Below are 16,452 nucleotides of genomic sequence, written 5' to 3' on the forward strand. Positions count from 1 at the left end.
TATTACTCATTCAAATACTACCTGTGAAATGAGTGTGCAATTTTTCATGCTGTTTATTTTACCAGCCTGTCGGATGGCAGGACTCTTAACTTTAATGCCTGATTTAAAGTTTGTTATATGGAGCTTGATGGGTTTCTCTACCTATATATAACAGAAGTGCTTTTAAAACTACATATAGTTCCAGGGGAGAGGATGAAGTTACAATCTAGAATCTTTCAACATCAAGATGTGTGTTAGAAGCTTAACAGTTGTGTGTAACTCAGTGTCTATTGAAAATGCTTTACAAAAGCTTTCATAACTAAAAGAATAAAAATTAATACTAAGCAGGGAGAGAGAACAGCTTTAATTACGTTTGAGTTGAGTGATCTCATCAGAGTAGCAGCTAAACCTGAGACATCTGTAGTACAAAGAATGAATAGCTTCATCTATGTAAGACTGGATTAGAAAGCCAGTTTATGGAATTTTATAGTTAAGTCAGATCTTCCAAATAATGTAATTTTATGGTGCAACTCTTAATACAGTTTAATCTATTACCTTCATAAGCATTTAATAGATGTACAACAATTAGTACCTATGTAATAGTTATTCTTGACTTGTTCATAATCATATTTATTCTACATTTCAGTTTTACAGGTACAAGTACAGTGGGAAAAAGAAGCATGAGTCCTATTCAGGAAGAAACTAGTTCTGATGATACGGAAGAAGGCCAAGATCCAGAATATGATCAGACAGACTCCTGTGCAGAGTCCCTCCCAGATGGTAAGAAGAGAGCCAAAAAATTCAAAGAGATCAAGACAGGACAAGTTCCAGCAGGTAAGAGCAATGTTCACGCGCATGTTTATCTCTTCTGTTTGGAGCTACTCTAGGCCTGAAAAGAATTGAAGTTGTTTTTTTAAAAGTCTTAACTTATTGCAGCCCCACCTGAGACCGGCCAAAGGAAGCAGGATGTAGTTGATTTCTTATTTGCTTGCTTACTTCCTTAAAATAAAGCTCTTTGAATATTTTTAGATATTCTTAATATCTTTTTTTTTAATGTGACCTTCTTCTTAAGGTTACCCAATATGTCTTGCATATCATAAGCAAAATTGAAGGAATTCTGGAAGTAGGATTCTAGAATAGATTTCCCTGTTAATCCAATACTTCATCACAGAATGGAAGTTTTAACTTAATATGGACGTTTTCGCTTAAGCTTGATTGGATGGAATTATTGCGTACTTGAATGAACATAGCTTGCCCTGTCCAAATGTGTGTCATTAGACTACCTCTGTTGCTTGCAGATAAGTCCAGTTTTAATAAACCTGCCTGCTGTTCTGAAAGCTAATATATGTGCCCTTTTAATTCGGACTTTAAGACTATATATCCTGATAATATCACACTAACGTCTCTTGTTTATGGTTATTTGTGAGACAAGGTATTTCTGTATGTTGAGAAAACTTCTTAGTCTGTTCAGAATATTATTTGCCTCTACAATTAAGCGAAAACTTGACAGTCTACCTGCCTGCCCCTCACCACTCCTCTGGCGCACCACTTGCGACAGGCTGTTTCAGGTTGAGTGAGTTTGAACCAGTTGCTGTTTTATATCCCCTAGTATAAATAACCATGCTGCAACTATACCGAAACCCTTTCCTCTCTGGAACATTTCCTGAGAATGTGTTCACTCTGAGACAACTCAATGAAGGAGTAAGCTGCCAGGCTGGTGCTGATCTACGGGGCTCTTAAACTTACACAGGCCTGTTAGCTTTTCTGGATGCATTTATGAATCACTTGGCTTTGTGGTTTTTTTCTGGTAACACTTGGCAAGATGCTGATGAAGAGTGAGTGTGTTTAAAATTTCTTCCAGACATTTTAGACAGGTGGATCATAGTCATTCTTAACATTTCTTGCAGTCTACCTCATGCTCTGAGTATGCCTTTGCTTATTTGAAGGGCTTGCTGGACTGTGAGCAAATCATTCACATTTCATGGGCTGCTAGAGGAGCTCACTTTCAGGAGATGGAGATTTTGAAAAGTAATAGTATTGTTTTTCTTGTAAAAGTGTCAAATTGTGGATTTGCCCAGGTGATCAAATTTTTTTTCATTCTTCCATTTTGCAAATTTTCTTTTTCATTAATCTGGTATAGAACTCACAGTGTAATGCCTGAAAAATAGTGTTTCTAATAGAAATTATAAACCCAAATAATCTTTTTCTTTCTTCTAAAAACTGATGCATACATTAGTGTATGCAATGTTCTGTGTGGTGGTTGTAATCATATCCTTTAGTGTTCTTTATTTGGTTGAAGAATTTTCACCTAGGATTGATATTGCAGACTTTAATACCTCTATATAATCTTTTTAATTTTTTTAGCAACAGTGCTTTGTACTGTATGTCTGACTGAACAAAGGCAGGTGACAATCAGATGACTGTGGTTCACCTGATATTTTTGATACCTTGTGTAAGTTACTGCAGCCTATACAAACCCAAAGTAATTAGATAACCTTAGGTCACGTGAATTTAAATATCAAAAGATTTTCTTTTCATTGATGTATCTATTGTTGATTCTATTTCAACCTCTGTTTGTAATTTCTTGCAGAAATTAGACTAGTAAATAAAATAAATCATATCTTAATTATTGGTCATCTGGAGCACTGGCTGTATTGAAGTGTATTCAAATATTAATAGTTAAAACTCCATTGCAGTATCTGCTCTAGTCATTTTTATCCAGAAAGTGGTATTGTATACCAAGCATCATTTTTCCTGATTTGGGAGAGTAAAATCTTTCTTAGCCAATTCAAAAACTGTGCTTGGAAATCACTTTCTTTTTGTAATTTAGTAGGGCAATTGGGCCATGCAAACATATGCAAAATGACAAGACTGTCTACTGCAGTTCCAGGTATTAAAATTTGTGCTATGTATTTGGAACTATGGAAATATATATTATCCCTGTTCATCTTTCTTCTCCGGTTAATGTGGGCAGGAAATATTCTTCACTGTATTAACATCCTTAAACAAGAATAGCTGCAAGTATACTTGGGAAAAGAGTATTATTTCACTTTATTATCCCAGTTATTGCAAAACCAAAATTACTTGGATTAAAAATTTGTTAATTGCAAAATACAGTATTTACCATTTGGGTAAGAAACTTGCCATTAACTTTTTTTTAAAGTACCTACTCATAAAGTGTCTTGTTTTCCCTTTGTAAATATTGACTTGCCAGTAATGTATCTTGCTCTAGAGGAGAAAATATCTTTGTGTGCTCTGACAGAAAAAAAATACTCTTGATTTAGTTTTTATTCCTCTCAGTGTTTGTATATTGAAGTCTTTAATATATTGTTCTGCAACTCTGTCTTTTAGGAAGCCTCACAACTAGTTCTACTGGAATTTTTGAAGTCCCTGAAACATGGTAGGAAACAACTGCCTTAACAAGTGGAATTGATTGAAAGCAGTTGCAAGAATACACCTCTTGGAAGCCATACTTTATTTAAATAAAGTGGTGTTAACAAAGCAGTATGTGTCCTGAAAATCAGTTTAATTACTTTAAACTGTTTACTGAACAATCATTGTCAATTTTACCTGTATGTATATTAACTAGTATACAACTCGTTGTTGATTATGTGAAATCCTTGCTGTTGTAAATGTTAGGTTTAAGAAGCAAGACTAAATGTATTTTGGTCACCTACTTTGGCATGTTAGCTGTAAAATGTACAAAAAGTACTGGCACTCTTACGATTTTGTGCTAGGCTGTTTCGTGTGCTTGAGGTGATTTGTTACCACAAATCTCCTCATCGTTGGCTATTCTTAAGGCATTATCAGTATGCTGTCAGCTTTCCTGAAACAGGTAGAACTGCAGTTTCACATACTGCTTTCTACTGGTTACTTTAACTGGAAATCTTGTTTTGTTTTCCACTCTGTACCCCCTGTGCAGCAGTGCTCATCTTAACACCAACTTTACCACATACCTTACCCTTTCAAAAACCTGAAACTTCCAAGTTTATCAAGCATTAATTTCCTTAATCAATGGAATTAATGTTTCTTCCCTCCTTCTTCCCCAGCTTGTGGGGTTTTTGTAAAAATACTTTTTTGGTACCTGTGACAAACCTGCTAACTGCACCAGCCCTTTATTTGTTTAAAAAAGGATCTGCATTGGTAGATTTAAGAAAATGTTTGATATTTAAAGTTTTTGTATCAAGGAAATAAAAACAAAAGATGTATTTCCATAAAATGAAAAAATTAAAGACATTTTCTTAGGAACTGTTTTGGTTTTATTTATTAGTTTATGAAATATTTTAAGTGAACTCTTTTTTTCTTTTTTTCTTTTTTTTTTCCTTTGTAATGTAACTGGTTTTTTGTCAGCCTGTCATTAGCTTTTTTTCCATGGACTACTTTCAAGATATTTGTGAACTGTAACCAAGAAAAGCAAGCCTGTTGTCTTAAGATTTAAATCACTATACATTTCCCTTGGAAGAAGAAAAAAAAAAAAGAAGCCAGTTCTACAAATCAGCAAGATCAAAACCATTGCTGTGGAAAAGTGGAATATTAAGAAGTCTTCATCAGATTGTATTTACAGTAGAATGGGAACCACTGTCATTTGAGCAATGCAATAACCTGTGTGAAGGTATGCCAAAATTTGTGGGGTTTTAAATGATTTTGAGAGCTATCTTGAACTTTCATTGCAAAGGGAAAAATAAGTTAAAGACATTAAACATGAAATGTTTTATTTCTAACCTTGGAATACTACCAGAAGTAGTATAATTAAGTTGATTTTTTTTTTCCCTAATAGCAGCTATATCGTCACATTCTCACACAAATGTGGGAAAGAAGAGTGTTATTAGTGATGCAAGGGGAAATTAGTTACTGAACTCTTCTGCTGCCAAGGATCCAGAGACTTTTCTTCTCTGGGACTCATGACCTTACGAGTAAATATTTAAATCACTTTTATCTTGAGTATCCAAACCTACAAAGAAACTGCAAATTTAGTTCTCAGAATAAATGCAACACTTAAAATTGTACAAAATACTCATTTCTTATGGAGACAATCCAAGTAATTTACACGGTGTTCTATCCAAATGTTGACAGGGGTGTTATTAACTATGTATCCAAAAGAACTGGCATAACTTGATTTGTGAAGGAGTCAAAATAATACAAAAAGCATTTAAAGGGATTGTCAGAAGTATAGGTTAAGGAGTGAGGAAGTCTCTGTTCAAGAGATACAGATGCCCTCTCTGTCATAGAGAATCCACCTGGAGTCTTTACCCTGAGGCCATTAGGATCTTCATGGTACTGATTTCAGTCTTGAACAACACACACATACCTGCAGGGAAAATAGAAATATTAATTGCACTGCAATGCAATCCTATACAAACCTGTTTTTTCAGAGTAGGCCATGCATATAGTTCTCTGAACTACAAAGGTCAGTCGATACTGCCACGATTTCTATCCCCCTCCCCTCCCAAATTGTTGTTTTAAGGAGCAGGATGTTATTTATCTCTACCTGTAATTAAAACATCTTAAGAAACTAGTGCTCTTCCATTTTGTAGTCCTTACGTGTTTGATTTTACCAGTTAACACCTCAGTAAGGTACTAAAATATGACCATATGTGAGCTACAATGTTTCTAATACTATGTTTGGGTGGAGAACTGTCAGGGCCCAATGAAGTGGTGTGCTGGGAAGGAACTGGACGCATTCATACCACATCAGACCTGCTTATTCTGTGGGGTTTGGTGCACTTCCCTTTGTTTTAAATGGAATCATTAATTCTAAAAAGGAAAGAATGTAGCTTCTTTAATTAGATCCACATTTGTTTCCTAATGTATGTTTAAAATATGTGCATAGAATTTAGCTCTTTACAGCGTTTGTTTCTGGAAAACAAAGCTGTCATCACTAGTCTTCATGGTTGCAGAGTTTCCTGGGTCATGGTCTCTGGGGCTTTTATGTACTATTACTTGACTCCAGAGGTACAGTGAGGCATGTCTGGCTACTTTGCTGTGGAGATGAGAAGTTATTGAGAGGCTGTTTTGGCCTAGTAAAAAGTCAGATGCATTTGTGTAGTACTTCGATTGAATTACTTTTTTTAATTACTTTCTTCATTCCTGTTTGCCCCTGAGAGTGGGGGGAACACGGATCTGTTCCATTATAGAGCTATTTTGCTTTCCGCTTGCGGTAGCTACACCTAGATCAGTGTCTTGCAGAACTGCATCTGGTCAGGGCCGAACCACCTTGTGCAGCAGGACCTGCACCTGCCCTTTTGCCTTTCTCTGGTGGGCAGTGTGAAATGGCCTCCCCGCTTCCTGCATTGCCGGGCAGGAGATGGGATGGGCTGGACTGGACCGAGGTGGAGACCGTGAGGAGCCAGGGCAGGGGAGGCTGTGTGGGGCCAGGGGCTGCAGCCACGTGGGGCTTGATCAGCAAGGCGTATAGTAAGTTGCTGGTAGACAAGATACATGGAGAAAAAGGTAATTATGTAGTGTAAAGAGAAGAGCATGAGTGTCCCTGTAGCATGGATTTGAACAGGGACAGGTAAGAGAGATGTGGACTAACGGAGAATGAACTATGTCATATAAAATTAAGATTGCTGGGAGTGCAACAGTATTCTTGGTATCAGGGTTGAGTTTATGGTTTGGAGAAAAAAGCTAAAGGCTTCAAATGATTCAGATGGAGGACTAAATTCAACTATCCATCCAGTGGAGAAACCAAGAGGTAGAAAGCTAAAACCTGTGATGATTCTGAGGAAGAGTAAATGTTACAACTCTTTCTTTCTTTAAACTGTTGAGTTCTGTCATGGTGCCCAGAAAATGTCTGGTACTCTGGATGTGTTCTCTATCTTTAAATCATGGTAAACGTAACACAGACAAAAATGTCCTCTGCAATTGAGCTTCGGTTCATACACAAGAAGATTCCTGATAATCAAAAGTTCTTGGCTTCTGAAGCATTGAGACTTGCCAGCTGACCAGATGTGTACATTGAAGAAGATTCCTCAAGTCACTCCACAGTACATTTAGTAAATGAATAAACACTTGTCTATATTGCACTTTTATAACTTTAAACTTACACTGAACTAACCTTCCCTGTGTGCTTTACAGAAATACTGCCACATTTTAGCTGGATGAGGAGCAATAGCTGGTGGGTTAGGCTGGGATTTATAGGGTCAATATACTCATAATTAAGATGTTCTTTTTGCTTTAATAGATATGCAGGAAGCTTCTTTAAAAAGATGTGTTCTTTTTCCAGCAAAGCAGTCATTGTCAGCCATGTGCTTCCATGAGCTCTGTGGCAGAACATGGGTCGTTCCCAGCTCATGAGGAGCTCATGGAATTCGTCTCTTCATAAAAGGAATATAGAAAACATTCAGCCAAACTGTATAAAGTTAGATTTCCCTGCTTTTATGTTGATTTCTTAAAAATGACTGGTAGTGTATTTGTACATGAGCAGTCTGTAGCCTGCAAGTTCTTGCGAACAATTTTCCTGTTTATTGCCAGAGTGACCCTATATGATGTGATTGACGTTAGTAGGCAGTTGAATGCTGGAGGTTGTGGCCATGCCAAGCCAGCTGCGTCCTAATTGGTGATCTGTTTACAACTTATCAGTGAGTGAAAATATGTTTGTGTTAAATTTGATTGCTTCAGAATCAGCCCTTGAAGTTACCAGTTCCTTATACAAGACTAAAAAAAAAATTGCACTGTTACAGTTCTAAGAACTGCTATTTTGTTTGATTCAAGAGACTTTATGAATAATTTTCTCTTGGTAATGAGTGTGAATGTTCATATGTATGCACATATATATATACAAACTTTACCTTGAATGTCTTTTTTAAATGTGTTTTCAAACTTAGAATGTTCAGAGAAGACTGAACATGTTTAGTTCTTGTCTATACTCAGTTACCTTTTTTTTTTTTTTAGTTAAAAGTAGATGTCTTCATTGTGGGCTTCTTCTTCCCCTTCGAAAATAAGCCTGCTCTGACCATGTATATTATGCATGTGTGAGTCTGCCATTTAGATTTTTTTGTCGTAGGGGAAGTTGCTTGCCACATTCACAATAAATAACTGGTATGTATTTGCTAACAATTCCACAATGATTTAAAATTGGCCCACTTCAACCTTCCCTTTTCATTATCTCATGTTGGATTTAACTTCAAGTATCATATTTTTAATGTGCTGTTGAAAAATGACTAGTTATCAATAGAGAATTTTTCCTACAGTAGTGTAGAACTGCTGAAAGTGGAAACAATAGTTCAATTGTTTGGTCTTATGATGAATGTATTGTTTTCAACAAATAATGCAGTGTTACAAAGAGGTGATTTACCATAGAACTTCACCTTGATGTTGCTGGAGTCCCTTGCATGTAGACTAATAACCTTTCTGCTAGATTGTACCATACTAGCCTAAGTTTTTAAAGTAATTGTTACTAAAACAGATTAAGGAATGTTTATGGTAGTACTAAATGGTTAGTCTATGAAGAAGGTAATTGGAAGTGTTTGTATTGGTAAATTTTAGGGAGTAAATGCTTGAGATGTTGAATATTCCATTCTCCTAAAACAGATCACTATTTTAAGTACTTCAATTAGGACACTGCTAGGTTTGCTAATTGAAGTAAGTTCTTCAGTCTCAGAAGGTGCAACTCTTAAGGTGTTCTCAAGTGCTTATAACATCTTAAGAATAATTTCTTACATTAGAAATTATGTGCAGTTATGCATGGTGACCCATTCTTTTAGTTTCAATTCTATCTAAGAACAGGAATGTCCAACCTGAAATCTGGGGTAAGTGCTTAGTAGGTTGAACAAAATAACCTTTTCTTCCTGTTCATCATCTCCTCACATGTCAGCAAAATCGTCCTGTCAAGAAGTTTTTTGATGCTTGTCTGCAAATTTCCCACTCTAGCCAACCAGCCTATGCTAATATGGTGTATGTATTGTGCATTAGATACAAAACACTAGATGTTGTTACCATGATCCCATTCAAAGGCCTTCATCATACAAATTTATTAGTCTATAAACTATATGTATATGTAAACATAGTCCAGTTGTTAAAAAACCAAAGTGAAGTGTAGAGAAATGAACACTGCTTTTGCAGATTTAGTTTAATAAGTGTCTGATAAAGGGTGAGCCTGAATTAAAATCAGGATTCACTGGCAGAATCACTTATTTAGTACTCTTTAGTCTTTTTATGCTTTGCTTTTTTGGGGGGAGGAAGGAGTTAGAGGAATTAGACTAAATATGAAACAGTATTTTAGACTGACACTTTTAACAATACTTATTTTCCTTACAACTGCCCTGGAAAACATTTTTAAGCACTTGTGATGACATTGGTAATATGGTGATTGCTCATACTGAAAATCTAAATTTGATTTAGCTTATCTTAAAACCTTAAATAACACCTATGCAAACTTTAAGAAACTGTCTTGAGTTTATAAAAGACTGAAGAATAGAATGATGCTCAATTTTAACAGATTTCCATACTAGTACTACTCTAAAGTTAGCAAGGTAGGGCTATTTTTTCACTTTGGAAGTAATCTGTAAAAAGGATGCTTCTAAAATTACTACTCTTAATATATAAAATAAGTCAGTAAGTAATAGTAGAAAGTAGTACCTTTCTGAGGAAAGTGTACTATTTCTCATGGCAAAAAAAAAAAAGGATGCAGTGTTATGAGAGGATTCCCAGTTATAGTCTGATAATTTTCAAAGACTTGATGAGTGCACAAATACAGGTCTTTGTTTTTAGAAGAGATCTTATCGGGTTTCTTTTTGTGTGTATGATACTTAATCTGAGGGTATGTATGTTATGAGCAAGAGCTAGATGCTTTTTACAGATATGTTCCAGTTTCTTAAAAAGCAGATTTTCTTCTGTCTTGCCAAAACAGGCACTCAGACTAATATAGAAGATTTTCTATCAGTGGGTGCTTTTTAATCTAGTGTAGATGCTTTCTTATTTTAAATAAGGAATTTGGTAAGTTCTGTATTGCTTTTTTTGTTTTGCTTATACAGGAGCTCAGGTGAGACAGAATTGTACTATGTTCTGAATTCCGGTTTCTTTAATAAAGGTAGTTCCCTTCTTTCCTTCCCATACTTCAACGGTTTCAGTTGAGGCATAAAAAATTTAACTGTGGCTACCACATTCTCATTTATTTCTATTTACTAAAATGCTTACTCAGTGTTAAATAAATCAAACACTTTTTTGTTCCTTAAATGCTTTCCTGAAAAACTAACACACATAAACACAGCTGTACTGTTGCATTCAGAACTCTTTGAAAAATGTTTTATGTTTCCACCACATACAGTTTTTAGTTATGTGCATATTTCCATTAGGAAATAATAATAATAATAGGAATAAATTGTTGGAATAAAAATACTGCTGTGAGTTGAAAACAGTACAATTTCAAATGCAGGCATTCAGTCTAAGGTACATTTGTGAACTGTGATCAGTATTTAGATCTCCATTGCTCATTTTGGCAAATAGATTTCAGCTTGTTTCCCTCTGCAAGAACTGAAATTATCACTGTGTTTTGAAATTGCAGTCTCTTTACCTCTCACAGGCTGTTTTATGGCTCAGGCAATCTGTGAAATCTCGGTGTATTAATGGATAAAGCACTCCATTTCCAGGCTGAAGAGCTAACCAAAAACCTAAAAAATCGTAATATATACTATAAGAAAATGGACAAAGGATATAAGTAAACATGTTAGTTTCTTGAATACGTCTACAAATTTAATATTTCTTAAATATAACTGAAGTCTTGTACAAATAAGACCTCATGTAGGCAGTGTTCAGTGATGCTCTTTGACAAGGAAATGGCTAGTGACTAGTTAATTGTAAAACTAGATTGAGAAAAAGGGTTAAAGTGCTTTCATGTTTTGTTGCATAACATGCAGCTATATTAATAATGTGTAAATGCTGAGTACTCAGATGGAGTGCAGGGTATAAACGTTCTACACAGGAGCAGAATCGTACCTTCTGTTTATCACAGAATCGTAGAACCGCAGGTTTCCAAGGACGTCAGGGATCATCTGGCCCAACCTTTCTAGGCAAATCGTGACCTAGACTAGATGTCCTAACACCCTGTCCAGCCAGATCTTAAAAGTGTCCAGCACTGGGGAATCTGCCATCTCCCTGGGGAGATTATTCCAATGGCTGATCGTTGTCAGCGTGAAAAATTTCTCCTCGGGAATTACTTATGCCCATTACCCCTTGTCTTTTCCATGTGACTCCTTGTAAAAAGGGACTCTCCATCTTTGTAGCCACCCTTTAAATACTGGAACAGGGTGATAAGATTTTCCCTGCGTCTTTTTTTCTCTAGGCTGTCTTCTTCCTAAGGGCAAATAATATATCGTCACTAGCGTGGTCTGTAACCGTTCACATGCATGTAAAAGTTTAAGAAGCTCTGCGGTTACTACTTATTTTCCATAGGTCTTCTCCTAAATGCCAATAGCATGTTAGTTAAAGCACAAATCTTTGCAAAGTAACTACATTTTTGTACATTAATAACAGTCTGGGCACCTCACTTAGTCATTTCAGTTTGTAAAAGTGAGCAATATTTCCTTATCAAGCACTCCTGCTAGGTTTAATGTCTGTATTTTTCTCTGAGACAGCTGGAAGATTCTATAGATACTCCTGAGTTTTTTCAGTTTTCTGCTTTTCAGTTTAAAGATGATTACTGAGAGTGTTACCAGATTTTGGAGCGACAGGCATCACCGTAACAGGACCTGTTTGCCTTAGCAGTCGTCTTTGAACAGAATATTCAATTTCTATTCCATTATGGTTTGGGGGGATTTTTTTGGGGGGGTCTGGGGGTCAAGAAGTGACTTGATTTTGTTGCCAGACACATTCTAAAAACAAAATCTGAAACTGTATTGTCTAGCTCTAAGTGTATTTGGTGTTTGCAATCAAATGGCTATATGATATGAAGAATAAGGCCAAGCATTGTCATCTCAGTACTGTGAGAAACAGAACAGAGTAAATCATCTTTTTGGCCTGTAAATCTGACTGAAGTTTTATTTGCTAGCAGTCCAACTGTAGGAACTTCTGGGGAAAAAAATAGCAGGAGGCTGACGCTCATCTAGTATTCTGAGTAACTGAAGTGCTAGCTAACTCATGTTCAGGAAACTTGGGGAAGAGGGTTGTCTTCTCGGTTTTTTTAATGCTAAAATGTATTTGCATTTCAGATAGATTTAGGGTTGTGTCTGGCAAAATGGTCAGATGATTTTCAAGTTTTGTCTCAGGAAAAGTGAATAGCTTTCCAAATTCAATGTAGTCTAACCTAGAAAAAGTAAAAATGTTTACTGGAGTGAGATGCAAATAAAGGGGCTTACAGGAGATGAGAAAAAGTTGCAGGAAACTTGCATTAGCTTTTACATTTTTTCCATTGCTGCTCTTGCTCTGTATATTCTGAACCTAGCAGACATAGATTAGGAAAGCCTTACTGAGATATACCCACGCTCAAAATAAATTTAAAAAAAATAAAAACCATCACACTGAGTTTTCAAAGCTCGTGGTGCAAGCAGCGCAGAGTTAGCATTGTAGATAACACATTGTCAGAGCACTGCCATGTCCCAGACTTCTTTCTGTGGAATAGAAACTGGAGTGAATCTGAACTATGCTACTGATCCTCTGGATGGGTGGATCCATTTTAACATGCTCTGGCTGGCTTTTAGGTAACTGAAATTAGTACTGGAAACTGGAATGGAAAAAATGGGTAATATAAATAAGTTAAAGCATCCATAATCATAGATACACAGTATCTGCTTAATAATAAAACCAAAGCAGGAACTTAACCCTTATAAAATTCCAAATATCCAAACAGAAGTGTAACTGGAGAACTTACATAGTTGAGTTGAAAATCTTGAATGCTTCACTTATATTTCATTTGAAGAAGGTAATGGCTTAGTGATTAAATAATATTATGCCATATTTAAAAGTACAGTCTCCTACTCCCCCTTCATTTCCTGAAGTTTGAGCCCTGTTTAAATCACTGTAAAACTTCTTGGTGCTTAATCATATTCTGACATGTCAGTTCACGCACTTCTCTGGAATCCAGCTCACTCTCACGTGTCTGCAACTGTCTCACACCTTCCATGCTCTGACTTTTTTTTAGCAGAGTTGACTGTGAGCTACAAATTCAAGCCTCAGGCTTGAAGCAGCTGCATAAGTTTCCTTGTACAATGCCCAATTTTCATGCAATATCTGCTGCTGAATATTATATTCTACAGAATCCTAAACTTGAAAGCTGAAAAGCTGCTAGAAATTGCCTGAAACTTTAGTAATTCTTCATAGGGTGATTTGTCTGTATTCCACCCTGGGATATTCATCTGAATTTTAGCAGTGAAATGCATGGTTGGTGGGAATCTGCAAACATCTTGATCTGTGTGTTTACATGCGGTTATATCAGAATTTATAACGCATACAAATAATGACTTTTTGTTCCTCTTTAGTTCATTTGTATTTCCACTGTTCTGTGGAATATTATACAGCGGCATGAAACTTAATCCTGAACAGTTCACCAATAGACTTTCAAACTTATTGTGGAATAAGGTACAGTTTAAGGGATTCTCTACTTTCTTTCACAGTGCTTTTAATTCTTGCAACACAGTCTCATTCTCAAAAGATAGAAGTCTTTGATTAGTGAAACTATATGTAAGTAGCTATGGCTCAGAGACTTTAATAAAGTCAGTATCTTCTGGAAATGCTTATAGCTTGTAGATAGTATTTATTAAGATTAAATTATGGAATTGATACAGATAATGGTGGCTATAAATACAGATTTTATGTTTTTCATCCATAGTGGTGATAAAATTTGAGGTTTTATTTTGTACTTAAAAAATCAGTTCAATCTCAGAGATTCAAGATCATTTTTTCTGGGGTATCTATATTTAGTCATGAGCTAGATAAAACCTCCCACCTGAAAAGCTTGCGTTTTTATGCTCAGGCTGCTGTTGCAATTCTCATTTAAGCTAATATTTTCATTAGTTTAGACTTAACTTTTGTGAGTTTCAGATAGAGTTTTAATATTCTTTATTGCTGACAAATAAAATTATTCTGATTTTAACTTACTGTTTATACAGTTTCTTGGGTACCTCAGGACATTGATTTATGTAGGGCTTGACAGTCCATAGAATGAAGCTCAGCCACTCAAATCTACATAGAGTGTTTTGTAAATGTGAATTTAATACTTTATTAGCTCAAGTTTCTAGTTGAGGATAGTTGTTTAGTGAACCTGTAAAGATTTACAGCATTATGAAGAGAAACAGTACAGTATTCCCTATTTTTGCTAGCTCTATACAGTGTAATTGTTCTGGCAATTTTACTGGCACTTCTTTTCTTTCATTTCACCATAAAAGCATATCACCGAGAAGTTCACATTTCCCCCACACAATAAAACCAGAAATTTTAAGATTTGGTACATCCTGGGGCTGGGCTGACTCCAGGGTTTAATCTGGTTGATATTGTAGAGCTGGTCTACTGACATAAAGCTAGAACGATGGTATGCTTAAATTTCGTGTTTCATTAGTGTAATACAAGTGTATTCTCCTGTTTTGTTTTGTTCTCTTTTTGTTCCCTTTAATAGCAACCTAAAAGGAACAGCCACTGAAATGCTAAAAATGAGAATGAATGACACATTGTAAGGAAAGAGGCTCTACGCCAAATTCCACACGTTTACACTGCCAACATTTATCCACAATGTTGGCAAAGTAGAGAAACACTTCTGAGCTGCTCCGTTATTTATGAGACAGATAATTTTTTTTTTTTTCCTGGTGGCACAGCACTGGATAATCTTGAGTTTTGTCACCATCAGCTTAGCCACCAGTGTTTAGTGTGACATGGGGTAACTCACTTTAACCCATCCTTGTCTCTAGTGTCTTTATCTGTAACATGGAGGTAATAGTTATGTATCTGATGTTAGTACTCTGACGCTGAATTCAGTTAAGATCCAGAAGTATGTTCTATCTTTATGTGTGAGGCATTGTTACATATAAAAATAATTACCTATATGAATTTAATGAGCAGATACTCAGGGTATTGTGAACATAGTCCATAAAAGCAATACATATTGAATACATGTTTTTCCATCTATTAATAAGTGTTTGAAAGGGTCAGGTACAACAGTTTTCTTCGATCTCATTTGACAGATATGTCTATACACACATAAAGATATTCTGCCTCATTTGTGTTTCTGAAGTCATTCTAGGATCTGCCTTCACTGTGAAATACCATGTTTTACCATCTTCATCCTTTCCCTCCCCTCTGTCTCTCCAGTGTTGTAGCTAAAATGTATTATTCTGTGTTCTAATTAAATTTATAGACATGGTGTTGTGTTATAGAATCATAGTATATGGAATTGTTCTCTCCCTTCCTCCCCTTTTTCTTGTCCTGAAAAGACCTATAACACAGCTTTCCTGGTATTGTAAACTGCCAATAAACAGCATGAAGTTAGAAACGTATGTTCAGTGAGAGTGTTAGTTTGAACAACGTGTACTAAGTCCTTGTGCATGTGGAAGTTAATTACTGTGTAAGAGATTTCATATATTCGTTCTGGGAAGTTGCCTTAGGCAAAAAATACAAATTCTTACTTTTTGAAATGTCTTCATTGCAGTAGGCACTGAAAGCATGTCTAAGTTCAAGCAGATAAATATTCACTGTAAACGTAACCTATGTAGTTACACAGCTACACAGAAGCTGTTTTTCTGTGCAACTTGAATCCTACACAGAAACAATGCAGCTGGGAGGAGATGGTGAAGTAAAAGAACAATTAGAACAGCTATTTTTCAAAATCATAGTCCAGGTTTTCTTGGTTAATGTTAAGTGTGTGTTTGTGTATGTCGTGTGTTCAGTCTTCCAGAATGGATAGACCAAGACTTTAAGGTCCAATCCACTTACTTGTATTGGTCTGATTGCATTAAAAATAGGGGTACATTGAATTTGTTTAGTTTCTTTTTCATTGAACTCTTTCTAGTAGACGTATCTCCTTGCAGGAATCTAATGTGCCCTCCTTTTTTTGTTTTTGAGTTTGTGGAACAAAGAATATACCAAAGAAGAAACAAGGCTTCAAGTTGATCTTTTATTTCAACTTCCATTTACACTCTTTGTATTCATACAGGTTTAATTTTTTTTAATGAAAACTTCAGCATTAATTAATTTCACTTTCAAGTTTTTTTATTTTGTTGCTTTTTTTTGTGTGTCATTTTTGGGTTTTGGTGGTTTTTTTTTTTGAGAGTGTTTAATTTTAGAATGTTTTTAGACTGTTGTTTTTGTGGTTTTTCTTTTTTTGTTTTTCTTTTTTTTTTTTTTTTTGGCCTTTATTTTAAAGTTTCAACAAAGTCTTTGTTCTGCTTTATTCCAGCACAGTGTTTTCTCCTGTGCTTTGTTTGGACTTATTAGGACTTCAGAGTAAAAGGTAAAGATTTTTTTTTTTTTAAAGATCACATACATTCTGCCAACTAAGAATATTGCTGGTGAGCCAGAGACGGGTTATAAAGGTGGCTTGAAAGTGTCTGC

The 16,452-nt window shown here is 35.6% G+C and overlaps 1 protein-coding gene across 18 annotated transcripts in view; it reads left to right on the plus strand.

The window, feature by feature from the left end:
* Positions 1–16,452, plus strand: part of PARN (poly(A)-specific ribonuclease) — a 134,226-nt gene that overhangs the window by 58,015 nt on the left and 59,759 nt on the right. For 15 of the 18 annotated variants that reach the window (XR_013956930.1, XR_013956931.1, XR_013956932.1 and 12 more), the window contains 3 exons: positions 626–813; positions 3,331–3,379; positions 4,330–4,591. Coding sequence is in view for 1 of the 18 variants with exons in the window: in XM_080618813.1 (XP_080474939.1) it covers positions 626–813; positions 3,331–3,379; positions 4,330–4,417 (325 nt within the window). In the remaining 17 variants the exon portion in view is untranslated. Of the gene's footprint in view, positions 1–625; positions 814–3,330; positions 3,380–4,329; positions 5,285–16,297; positions 16,352–16,452 lie in introns of those variants that run through there. The other 3 variants (XR_013956942.1, XR_013956941.1, XM_080618813.1) reach the window with 3 other exon arrangements.

The sequence above is a fragment of the Psittacula echo genome (genome assembly GCF_963264785.1).
Source record: "Psittacula echo genome assembly, chromosome: 5".
Classification (NCBI taxonomy): domain Eukaryota; kingdom Metazoa; phylum Chordata; class Aves; order Psittaciformes; family Psittacidae; genus Psittacula; species Psittacula echo.